Source organism: Paroedura picta, chromosome 1 (genome assembly GCF_049243985.1).
Source record: "Paroedura picta isolate Pp20150507F chromosome 1, Ppicta_v3.0, whole genome shotgun sequence".
NCBI lineage: Eukaryota > Metazoa > Chordata > Lepidosauria > Squamata > Gekkonidae > Paroedura > Paroedura picta.
The window spans coordinates 128,702,200-128,715,758 of NC_135369.1; the positions used below are offsets into that span (position 1 = coordinate 128,702,200).

General features: G+C 41.4%; 1 protein-coding gene across 1 annotated transcript in view; it reads left to right on the top strand.

Annotated features, from left to right (window-relative positions):
• Window positions 1-13,559, top strand: part of ASCC3 (activating signal cointegrator 1 complex subunit 3) — a 303,036-nt gene that overhangs the window by 275,713 nt on the left and 13,764 nt on the right. The window contains exons 37-38 of the mRNA XM_077303437.1: window positions 2,083-2,307; window positions 12,610-12,761. Coding sequence (XP_077159552.1) covers window positions 2,083-2,307; window positions 12,610-12,761 — 377 coding nt within the window. The remainder of the gene's footprint in view (window positions 1-2,082; window positions 2,308-12,609; window positions 12,762-13,559) is intronic.

Sequence of the window (13,559 nt, forward strand, 5' to 3'; positions counted from 1 at the left end):
GATTGTCAATCACTGTCATTTAACATTTGCAATGGATGATGTCTTTATTCAAGGACAGCTGGGCAAATCAGAGGCACAGATTTGCAGTTAGTAGTCTGTCCTGCCTACACTAAACAAACAGGGACAGGGCAGACAGACCGGCCTCTCACATAAAAATATAATGGACTCTTCTGACCTTAGTGCCCTCCATTCAGCTTCATTCCCCGTTGCATAAAAGCTTCACTGCCCATTCTCAATTTCCTTTAATTACTTACATGATGCAGATAAGAAAATGAACTTCACTTACAATCATCGATCACACACAGGAAATGAAGTAAGCGAGTTGTTTGAAACAAGAGGAGTGTTTTGGAAGTAAATAAAACAGGTTGTGCTTGGGGGAGGGGTGAGAATGTACAGCTGGGGTTTCCCCCCCCCCAAAAAAAATGCCAGTTGAGCTGCAGCTACTCATTTGACCTCCAGCCTCACTCCCGTCTGTCTGCTTGTTGTAGCTGCTAGGCTGCATTGAGCAGGAGGTTAAAAAAAATCTCCTTGGTAAATATGCCTGAAAATATCCTTTAAAAGGATGCGAGTTAAATAAAAGTGAGACAAACATGCAGAATTCTATAGGGCTTAAAATGGGGGTGACCTCTCAGTTCAGAAAATAAATGACCACAGTGTTCACAAGAGATCTGGCAGAGACATCAAGGATTAGTTAGCAGTCATCTTCAGTCAGTCTTAGGTTTTTGAGAGAGAAAATCTGCTCAGAGAGCATGAAATAAATTTAAACTGGATTTTGATTTCTCATTAGTCTTCAAGTGTTGTTTGGAAGTTTTTAGTAGAATTGCTGTGCTATGTTCAATTTGAAATAAAATTTGTATTTATTTATAGCGTGGATACAGGTCAAACACTTTTCCTCATAGTTTCTGCAATCATGAAGTTCTATGGGCTCTTAGAAAAATAATGTTCCATCCTTTGTATTTCTGCTAAGATATCTAAACTTACTAAAATATAGAACTTTATTTACAGCTACTGCTTGAAAAGCATGTGTCTATAAATGTTTCATGATCTGCAGGAAATACAGAATTTTTGCAGAATTCACTTCCATTGTCTATGACAGATTCTCCACCAGTGTCACCTTCAACAATTGCTGCTTCCCAGTAGCTACCATTCAAGGATTCTTCTACCCCTATCAGCCCTGGAACTGTTGGTTCTGTTCTGCCGATGCCCCTGACCTGGGTATCCCAGGCAGCCCAACCCCATTAGATCTCGGAAGCTAAGCAGGGTCGGTTCTGGCTAGGACTTGGAAGGATGACCTCCAAATAATGGCAGGATCATGACCTAGGGACAAGCAATGGCGAACCACCTCCAGATGTCTCTTGCCGGGCAGCCAGACAGTCATAGGAGTTCCTAGCTACATTTGTTTGGCTACATTACACACATGCCTTTTGATAAAAAAAACAAATCATCTGCTGATGTAGCCTTGTAGGGGTTGGGATGCACCTTTGTCTGGTACCTCAGCTATAGCCATTCTGCCCTGAATGACTCTGCTATGTGTTTAGCCTCTTGACCAAGTCTGAAATCCTTAGTGTATAGCTGTCTGCTTGACTAATACACACAAGCCCTTCACCACATTATGGTGTACATCCAGAGGAAGAAGAGCTGGGTTTTATTCTGTCTCAAAGGAGTCTCAAAGTGGCTTACCTTCCTTTCATCTCCCCATAACAGTCGTCTTGTGAGATAAGTGAGGCTGAGAAAGCTCTGAGAGAACTATGACTGGTCCAAGGTCACCCAGCAGGCTCCATATTAGAGTTTGCCACTCTTAACTACACTAGCTCTCCAAGAGGCACTGAATCTTTTTGCCCTCAACTCAGACATACACATTGAACTATACCTTCCAGGTGCTGTTTCTTATAACTCATTGAATACCATTCCAGAGAGTTTTGCTCTCCATGATGGATGTCTTTTTGGTGATTGTGGTAGCTGTTGTATAGAAGTGGAACCCATAAAAATCTGAGGTAGCAGCCTGGTATCTCAGTTATGCTTTCTGCACTAAACTCTCTCTCTCTCTCTCTCTCTCTCTCTCTCTCCCCCCCCCCCCTCCAGGATGCTGAGGAGTATGCAGACCTCCCAGTACGGCATAATGAGGATCAGATGAACAGTGAACTGGCCAAATGTGTTGCCATTGAAGTCAATCCTCATTCTTTTGACAGTTCACACACAAAAGCCCATCTTCTGATGCAAGCCCATTTTGGGCATGTCATGTTGCCCTGCCCAGATTATGTCACTGATACGAAGACAGTGCTGGACCAGTCAATCCGAATATGCCAGGTATGATTATGCTGTTCAGAATGAGTGAATTTGTTTGATGTGGATGACTTCCATAATTTTCTGATTGAGAATTACTGAGAATGCCACAGTTGTCATCATAATGAAGAGTATCTTCTTTAATTGTTCAGAGATTACAAGAATGTGTCATTCTTGTTCATTATTCATAATTTAATAACACTTTTCAAAATTATTATTAATTTTTTTTTACCTGCCGCTCCCAGCATGCTTCTGTTCCTTATTCGTCTTCATACCATTCCTGTAAGGCAGGCCGACCTTAATATTTCTATTTTACAGAGAAATTGGAGTAGAAGAATCATCTAATATGTGAAGCTGAAATTTGAATCTAATTCCATGGTACAGCAGCACATCCAGAAAAATGTTAAACTAAGTGGATTAAATCCCTTGGTATCCAGAATCTTATGGTTGACATGATCCTGGTCAGAAAATGGAATTAATTATCAAGTTTTTAGAGGGGGGATGGCTGAGCAGATAATGAGGTTTGTTTAGCTCCATTAGAGCTTCATGGAACTCTAAATGCCAAGTCATTATCCATGTCCGCTGACAAAGCATTATGTGTTCAGTCCAGACAAGAGTTCTCTTTTGTGTGACCTTGTACACGTGAATATAAAAACTCATATAAATATAGAAATATAATATAAAAGACCATACATTTAAAAAAGCAAGAAATAGGCCTTATGCAGCTGAAGTGAATAGCCAGCTAAAACCTGGGGCTTACTCAAGACAGTGTCTCCAATACAAAGTCAGTATTTTACATATATTTTTCTTCCTTGTTGCCTTAAGAAGAGAATATGGGTTCTCGTGGATATTGCTGAGTATCTGCTTGTCTCCTTTTGTAACTTTTTCAGGTATCCCACTGAATCATTTTAATAGGATACTAACAGTTGTTTAAATATTAGCTCAAGTTTTGTTAGAATAGCATGTTATTAGTATAATACAAGTTTTAATCTTTACCCTATTTCTAATTTAAGAACACACGAATAAATCTTTCCTATTCAAGATCTGTATCTCTTGACTGCAAGTTCACCTATCAGTTTTCATTGTGCGGTTTGCCTACTGAATCTATATTAATTGAAATAGGTAATTGAAGTAGTAATATCTTCCATCTCGTATTCAGAAGGGCAATCACTCTTTCTGAGGAATAATCTGACAGTTGGCAATTTTGCATTTTGATTGGCCATGAGTCTCCACTTGTAGAACAGTTGATAAAATATTTTAGGTCTGCCATGATGCTCAGCCTTAACCTTTGCGGAGTGTTTGCCTATGGATGTGTTAAGCACATCTCAGTGGGGTACCTGTACACTGAGTGATGAGTCAGGCTTCCAATGTTAGAATCACATTTCCTTTGGGTTACAGTGAGTAATGTGTTCATGGCTCTATTCAGTAACCATGTAAATTTGACTGCTCCATTCCTTGTTCTTTTTAATGGCTTGTGCATCCCTTATCCATACTTTAATGGCTTGTGCATCCCTTCTATATACGCAAAGACAGGGCAGCTTCTCACTTGAAGCAAACACAATTAGTTGTGAAAGGTGCATGTACAAATAGCTATGATTCTCCTAATGATAAATGAAAGTGAGGTCTTAGTTCTTTCCTGCTTGCCACATTTATGTATTAAAGAGAAACAGTTGTTAATGTGCACCTACATGCATATGTCTGCTCGAGGATATCATATGTATTGAGAAGTCAGTTTTAAGACTATGTACAAGTGGCACCTTTGGACGTAGTGTGCTGAATCCTAAATTGTTTTCTACAAGTGGAAAAGCATACAGAAAGTAGTCAATTTTCCCCGTCCCCCTTCCCATTATAGATCTCTGCACTGCATGGACACACTTCTCAGCAATCTATCACCTCTGCCCTTTCCCTGGAGAACTCAGAAGGCTACAGCAGAAAGGGAGAGGTGAAAGAATTCTGTTATCTGAGTAGTTTTGCTAAATAGTAAGTGAAAGCTTTATAGAATAATATGATACTTTGTGCAACAAAATTTTACCACTGACCATACTAGACTTCTGTTCACATTTGTGAGACTTAGTGATTGATGCACCCCTGCTTGGCTCACAGGATTCGGGTACAATGTACCTGATATTCAGATTTATGAATTGATTGATTTTATATGCTTTATTTATTGTCTGCCCTCCTTCTGGAAGTGACTTTAGTTTTGCCACATTGCATTGGGATAGTTAATGAGATACAAACTACAGGCATCTGTGTGTGCAGGGAGTGGGTAGACTGGGGTCTTATTTTAATGGCTTTCAGTTGTAATGTTTTAACTGTAACAGGTAAGCCACAAGAAAAGACAGGGTATAAATATTTAATAAAATGAGTAATTTTAATTATGCCTTGAATGTTCAGAATAATAAAATTTTATTTTTAGCCCACCTTTCCAGAAATCCTCGGGATAACAGCTTTCATAAAAACATCATATAAAAATAAATTAAAACATTATCCATCCCAAATCTAAATGCCCCTAACTTACTTACTTATTTATTTTGTATGCCAATAAAGGTTTTCTGAGTCTATTTATTTATTTATATAATGTATATCCTGTCTAGAGCCTCTTGTGGCGCAGGGTGGTGAGGCAGCAGAAATGCTGTCTGAAGCTGTCTGCCCATGAGGCTGGGAGTTCAATCCCAGCAGCCGGCTCAAGGTTGACTCAGCCTTCCATCCTTCCGAGGTTGGTAAAATGAGTACCCAGCTTGTTGGGGGGTAAACGGTAATGACTGGGGAAGGCACTGGCAAACCACCCCGTATTGAGTCTGCCATGAAAACGCTAGAGGGCATCACCCCAAGGGTCAGACATAACCCGGTGCTTGAACAGGGGATACCTTTACCTTTTACCTTTATATCCTGTCTTCCTGCTTGGAGTCAAGGTGGGTTACAAAGAATAAAAATCCCCATAAAAATCCCACCCTAAAAGAGCATTGGTAGCCTCATGTCAGCACACTGTGCAGCCTCACATCAGCAAGGAGGCTCTTGGTGCCAGGGCTCACCTGCACAGCGTGCCTTCATTAGTTTTTTTTTCCAGTCTGGTTGGGGAGGGAGGGGGAACGATGACAATTTCATTACACTTAAAAAAAAAAAAAAACGATTTCAGCCTTGGAAGGGCTGGGTGCTCAAATGTAACAAAATGCCGCCGGAAGAAGATTGGTAGTTTTCCCTACGTAACAATGATTGACACATAAAACAAACGGGAAGTTTTGACTTCCTGTCCCTTGTACACAACTCCTGGGGGCAAACATGGGGGTGTGACAAGGGCTTCTTATGTGGTAGTGGGGAAAATTGGGGCAACTATCCCCAAGCCAAAACTCAGAGGGCAGCATGGCATAAGATCCTCCATGTGGTAGATGTCCCAATCACCCTCTTCACTGCAGCTCCCACACACCCACCCTGCATGACTTTTTTGTCTGCAGGGCACCTACACACGTCCAAACAGTGCCTCTTTGAGGATTAAAGGAGGCTGCTGGGAATGGGGGAAAGCAGGAAATGATCCACCTCTTCTACAATGATATATTTGTGGCTAATTTGTATGTTATTATGAAGAACAGACCATGTCTGATATATTTGTTCAGACCTGGTTAACTCTCTTAAGTCCAATTCTTTGGGTTTGGTTTAGTGCCTGAAAATCTTGCTGAAGCACAGGAAATTTTGATGAGAAAATGTACCTTTGTTGCCTTGCTGCTTCCTTTTCCTTTAACCCATGCATACTTAATTGCCCTTGGAGATTCAAACATTTGTATAAAAAGTTGCTTAGTATTCTTATATCCCAGTCTTTTTTGAAAGTTCCTTGGGGGAAGAGTACAAATGTAAGGATTTGTTGTAGGCCTCTGGTGCATAGCTAATAGATACAAATGTGCAGATTATTCAAAAATGCTTCCGGTAGGTACTAGTTGTCCATGCAGAGTTAGTTGCCATCTGTTTTCAGAGAAATAATTTGTTGTGAAGATTTGTGATTTTTATGTGTTTGTTTTTGAACCATCTAGGTAGCTGTATGAACCGTTGCATGGCTCTGTATTTGAACAATAATGTGGGTTCCTTTTTGGACAATTCCCCCCCCCTCAAAAAAAAAAAAAAGCATGACAATTCTTTTCCCAGTTGGCGCTGGAGGAAATGACTAATGCTTAACCCATTTGTGTGATCAATTCACTTAAGCAGCTACTGTGAAATGTTAATCACAACTTTAATTTGTACTGCATTAGCATTTTGATTAACTTGTAGGCTTGCTAGCACACTTGAAGCACTTTTACTCATAGTTACTGCTCGGAAATGACTTTTTGATTAATTAAGTTTGTTAGATAGCAGCTGAGCTTCCTGAATGCTAACCTTATGGGGCTAAAAGTTCAGGAGAAAGTTGCTGGGAACAACTGTTGCAGTTGAAAAGAATTCTCAGAAATGTGCTTCAAATATTTAATTATTTACAAAATATTGAATATTAGGAGGAAATTGGCCTGAACCCCAAAGAATAATAGATTGAATAGAAGAAAAGTGCTGTAAGGTTTGGTTTGGTTTTCTTTTGCATTGAATGTGTTGTGGCGTGGTCTTGGAAACTGGTTAGAAGGTTAGAATTTTGTATGCAGTTACATCTTTGCATGTATTAATTCACCCTTTGCTTAACCATTACAGGACTACATTTTGTCTGTGGAGGGACACTGTTGTATTTCAGTCATAAAATAGGTATCAGTGTAAACATTTAGCACAAGAGTCAAACTGAGCACAAGAGTCAAACTATTCAAACTGAGACACCTATACATGAAAGGATCTGCATATGGTTTTAAAAAGCCCTGTTCCCCTCCCCTCACCCTCACTGCACTGGGGTGAATTGTACATTTCTGGGACTCTCAGTGAAATCCTGTGCGAAGGTACTCAAGTCTAAGCCCTTTAATTTCAAGGGCTTTAGACAAATCTGCATAGAATTGTAGTATCAATACTATCAACCACATCCCTGTTACAGAATATTTGGGTGTCCCGTTTGACTTCTGCTTGCATGTTTTCTTTCTTAAAGGTAAAGGTATCCCCTGTACAAGCACTGACTCATGTCTGACCCTTGGGGTGACGCCCTCTAGTGTTTTCTTGGCAGACTCAATACAGGGTGGTTTGCCATTCCCTTCCCCAGTCATTACCGTTTTACCCCCCAGCAAGCTGGGTACTCATTTTACCAACCTTGGAAGGATGGAAGGCTGAGTCAACCTTGAGCCGGCTGCTGGGATCGAACTCCCAGCCTCATGGGCAAAGCTTCAGACAGCATGTCAGCTGCTTTACCACCCTGTGCCACAAGAGGCTCCTCCCACAAGAGGCTCCTCTTTCTTTCTTATCTGCAAATAATTGACTGATACCTGGAGTAGCAGAAGTAGGCCATTAGGTACCTTTTAAAATGTTACTTAAAATAATTAGTTAATTCACCGACTACTGTTAATATGACTATTTAATCAATTGCTCAGTGATCGGTTTGAAACATGTTGTGACAAGAGAAATATGTATTTTCAAAATATGTCACTTTGTGTAATAAATTCTAATTGCTAGGTTTTTTTACTTAATTAAATTTTACTTGCCACTTTAATGCAGCTCAATGGAAATCATGAAAAATAATTATTTTGTCAGGAGGCAGCCTTTAATATTCTGATAGATTGCTGGATGTGATATGCAATTAATAAAGGTATTTCTGCACAGGATCACAATTTCTCTGGCCACTCTCTAGCCTATTATTATTATTATTAAACAATATAAATGTGTGATAATGGGGAAGGAATTGTGAGATATTAAAACACCCACTGGTGTTGAGGAAGGATTCTGATACGTCCAATCTAATAGCCAGTTGACCTTGTTATGGCAGTGACTGCATTTGCAACACCAGGAATTCTGGAATGGAGCAGGCCTGTTAAATGTGTTCTCTACGTAGTGGTTCCAGTATACATATGGCTGACTTGGAGAGAAAGAAAGAGGAATGACTCAATTTGTTACATTGAGTATTTGCAGGAATTTCAATTCCCATTGATGTGTCAAGCGTTTGTACATTTTGCACTTAATTAATGAATGAAAATGTGAGTAGATTTCCAAGCAGCAAGTGGAATATGCCAATCTTGCCATGGCTCTGATTTCTTTACAATGTCACTGTCGTGGATTTCACACCAGGATAAAGATGCTATGAATAAATATTATGGGTGAGAGAGCACAAAATACAGGGGGAAAGAGGATTTGCCTTGTGGGCTCTTAGGCGCAGTGCAGACACCCCCACACAATCAGGCACGCAGGATTTTGCTATTCCCTGTGGGATATGAATAAACTGCTGTCACTTTCTGTGAACCTCTGCATGGCAAAAGAGCCTACAACAAACTTCAGTAGTTGACAGATTGTTTGCTTTATAAGTTCCTGTGTTCGAAAATCTGCTTCATTGAGGAGACACAAATAAAGGCATACCAATACAATGCCTTGTACAATTGTCTGTCTTTCATTTACTGAAATTATAATCCACAAGTGGGGGACCCACAAGAAACTTGCTGGGCAGCTGTCTGATTACCAGCCCCCTTATGTTTGCTTCCTTCCCTCTTCTGTCACTCTCCCTCTTCTGCCACCCCTTTTCTTTCTCTCTTCCCTCAGTACAAGTCACTTCCTCTTTCTGCCCTATCATCACGCTGTTTTTCTGCCTCCCCAACTCATCATTCTCTCTGCCCTATCACTCTCCCACGTCCTGCCTCCCCCACCCCACACAACAGCAGGAGTGGTGGTGGCAGCACTGCAGGAATCAAAATGGATCCCCAGCTATAGAAAGCAGTTCCCCTTAGGGCTGGCAACTCCACATTTATTTATTTAATTTTGTGTTTACCTGCCACCTTTCTCCTATGGCTCAGGGTAGCTCACAAAAGTTAAAAATACAAGGTAGGTAAAACAGTATAATAAATGAAAAAATTAAACTACAAGTTATCATTACTTAAAAACAAATGGTATTTCTGTACTCTTGGAACTAAAACATCTTACATTATTCTCTCCTCTTTTTATTTGCACAACAACCCTTTGAGGTAGGTTAGGCTGAAAATATGAGACTGGTCCAAAATCACTTTCTAAAGCTCTATCTGCTGCACCACACTGGCTTTCTTAAGGTGGCTGCTGTTGAACACCAGCCAGGCCTAGTGGAGTCACGCAAGTCATATCAAATCACTCAGAGTGCCTTGGGTTGCCAACCTCCAGGTGGGATCTGGAGACCCTCTTGCCTAAGGTGACCAGATTTCCCCACTTTTGGAATGACATCTGGGGGCACCTGGCAAATTGTACTTATGTTGCAAGTAAAAAATATATATATTACAATACTATTTTTGTGTTCTATGCATTCTATGAAAATTTTTGTTGCTCCATATAGACCCAATTTTTAACCAAGAACCTCCCCGGTCAATGGTGTCCCACTTTACTAATGTTAAAATCTGGCTACCTTACTCTTGCCCAACCCCACAGAGTTACAACTGAACTCTAGACAAGAGAGATCTGTCTCCCTGCAGCAAATTGCTGCTGTGGAGTGTGGATTCTGAAACATTATATCCAGCTGGGGCCTCTGCCTTCCTCAAATTCTTCCCTCCTCAGATTCTGCCACAAAATCTCTAAGAATTTTCCAAAACTGGAGCTGGCAACCCTTGTCAGGCCTGGCCCCAACAATCCCTACAGCAAAGATTAAAATAAACCTGGAAAGAGTCTTGCTTTCTCCCCTTGACTTTTACTGGCAGAACCCAGCTTGGATTACTATGGTTGCCTAGCAATAGCCACTGAGGGAATCAATTGTTTAAAGCTACAGATACTCCTTTTTATCATTTTTGGTTTTTTAAAGCTGCCCAGGGTATTTTATTTATTTTGAAGATTTCACATTTAACTCAATCTCAAGGTCCCTTTCCAGTTTTATAGAAAGATCTTGCCTGCTCACAGCTCCAGCCACAGAATCTAAGTATCCAGAGATATCCTAACTTTGCTATCAGAGTGTATAATTGTATTGTCATTGCAGACTGCACTGTGTATACATTTCAGTTAAAGTGATGGGTAAGGCAATAGTTAATTTGTAAGAGCCAATCAAAACAAGAATCGAAAGACAAATGAAAGGAGATTATGAAAAACAATAAAAAGTAAAGAAAGCAAATTGAATCTTGAAAGGATGTCTAGAGTAGCGGTCCCCAACCTTTCTCAGGTCAGGGACCGCCTCCGGAGTGAGGGAAGAACTGCGCGTGTGCGTTTTCGCTACTAGGGGGCGCTAACGCGCATGCGCGGCCATGCCAGCAGCTGTGCCTGCCTCTTCCCTTCTTGCTGCCGGCGGGGAAGGCAGGTGTGGCTGGCGGCGGCCCGGTACCGTGGCCTTTGCGGCCCGCCACCGGGCCGTGGACCGGGGGTTGATGACCCCTGGTCTAGAGGACTAATTTATGACAATAGTTTGTCAAAGGATTGGTTTTCTGGTTATTCTGCAGACTTGTAAGAGTTAAACTAAAGCATGTTTACGTGGCAACTATTCATATTTCCAGCCTGATACTGCAAGTGCACAATTGGAAATTAAGTAGTATCTCTTAAAAAGAAAAATGCCCAGATTTCGCAGCCTGAGAATGTGGCACTAGTAGAATTCACATCCGTACTGGTTCTGCATTGGTTCCCGCTGTGAAGACAGGAAGAGGATCAGCATGTGCTGTACACATGTGATCAGATGCAGTGACCATGTGAGTTACAGGAAAGGAAACCATCTTAAGGAATTTAGGCTGAAAGAGCCAGGGATCCATATGCTATAGGAAGGCAGGCCAGAGACTGGAGCATCATAATGTGCTCACCCAGTGGCCTATTCACTGTTCAGTTGTTACCAGCTATGACCTTTAATATTCACAAGTAGTTGTGGGCAAAGTGTTTTGCTTGATACATGTGGAGAAAAGACTGAGGCTAGAATCACTCTGAAAGAATGTTACATATTACTTCTCCATTTTTGTTTCCTTGCCATCATCCAAAAACCAAAGTTATGTTGTCGGTGGTGACTGTTTTCACTTAATTGTTCCTGTCATAAATAAGAAGGCAATATTTTAAAATATTTTTGAACATCAGTAGAGTTTGTTCCATGTTAATAAATGAAACCTGTTGAAATGAAAGCAAAACTATTAGTTTAAGCTCTTTCCTCATCCCGCCACCAGCTTTGTGTGCCTTTAAACTCAACATTTCTCCAGGATCAGTGTAATTTAATTGAAATAGCTCTGCATGTGTAAACAACTCCTTTGTTGAAAGAAGATTCCACTGTTTAGTTTGCCTTAAGTAAATGCTGCCTTTTGTTTGTCTGTAAAACATTTGATTAAATGTACAGGTTAATATAGACAGCTTAGCATTCCTCTAGTGGGCTGTAAAAAAAAAGTCTGAACTGTACACATTCCAGCATCAAAACACAGACCCTTGATGCTCTCAATTTAAAACAAAACTATAGGGTTTTTTTACCATTTGATACTTTATTTGAAATATAAAGTATCTATTCTCAGTGCATTCAGTGTCTAAATAGCTTTGGAGATACATTAATGAAAGGTCAACAGTCTTACCTTTAAAACAATTTGCAGGTGGTTCAGTGGTAACATTTTTGAAACAAGCATTGTAGGGAGTCCCTGTACTTCAGCATAGCACTGCTTGCAGGGCTGCTAACTGTGGGTTGGGAAATTCCTGGAGATTTGAACACTCCATCTCCATTTCATTTTAAAAGAAATGTAAATGTCTAATCCCAGTGGGTACACCGAAGAATTACAAATATAGGCCTGATTTAAATGGTACTCCATAGAAAACCATTTTTCAGGGTTGAAGGGTTTTCAGAAATGGAAAGTGATATAGTGTGGGGATCTGCAGGGGAATGAAGCGGAAACAGTTATTGCTCCTCCCTCTTGCAAGTGTGGAAGACCTCTTTTATTTGCAGAAGAGGTAATTTGGATCTTTTTACGGTCAACACACCCTCCTTGTAGCTGTTTACAAGACTGGCTTTTAGTACAAGAGATTCAGAGCTTAAGTTGCTGTACTCTAGAATTTGGAACAATATCATCTGGTTTGTCATTCAAAAGCCAACACAGAAAATGAGCTGATGTTGTAACTTTATAGTGAATATTTTTTTTCTCACTGGCTCTTTGACGTGTAAATCAATCCAAACTTTAGATAAACTTTATTTAAACATGTTTACAAAAGTCTGGTCAAACCAGGCAATTCCCATTCATAGTAACTGGAATCAGTGCAGCTAAAGTAGTAAAAGTACATACTTTGCATTTATGTGAGAAATTTAAAGGAAGTAATTAAAATGGTCTTTTTTTTATTTAGGCAATGCTGGACGTTGCAGCCAACCAGGGCTGGCTGGTGACTGCTCTAAATATTACCAGTTTGATACAGATGCTGATTCAGGGACAATGGAATCATGAATCAACTTTGCTTACCATACCCAATGTGGAACACCATCATCTTTATCTTTTCAGGTATATATCTCCTCTTACGTTGAGAGTGTTGATAGTCACATGCAATTAGAATAGTAAATGGCAAAGATTCTATCTTTTGTGCTTTGTGTGCTAACTTTTAAATAATGTTAAAATTTACCAGGTACTCAGATACTTAGAAATCTTGTCTTACAGGAATGATACTTTAAAATGTATAAGCTAATTCAAGACTGTCCTCCTATCACAACACTGCCGCGGACTAAATAATCCGTGGTGCCGCGGACTAAATAATTCAGTAAGGAGTTCTGGGGCGGGATGTGTCCCTCTGATTCCCAGCCTCAGCAACTGCGAGCCACGCGCCTCCGACACGTCAGGCCACCCACAAGGGAGCCCCCGGCAGCCGCGCTCCGTGCCTCTCGCTGCATCAGGCCGCCGCTCCGCACGACTGCCAGGGGCTTCCTGCCCAGCGGCCTGACACGGTGAGAGGTGCAAAGCGCCTCTTGCCGCGTCAGGCCGACAACGACGAACGAAAGACCGCCGCCCAGGGGCGGCCCCGCCGCATCAGGCCGACGAAAGGCCACAGCCCGGGGAGGCCCCGCCGCAACAGGCCGCCGCCCGAGGGAGCCCCCGGCAGTTGCGCGGCAGCCTGACACGGCGAGAGGCACGAAGCGCCTCTTGCCGCGTCAGGCCGCCGCCGCCGAAACACCGCCGCCCGGGGGAGGCCCCGCCGCACGAGGGAGCCCCCGCCAACAGCCCGCCGCCACGCAGCACCCACGATCAAGTAAGTGCCTAGCGCCCGCTGTATTACTCATACAGCGGGCTTGATTACTAGTCACAATA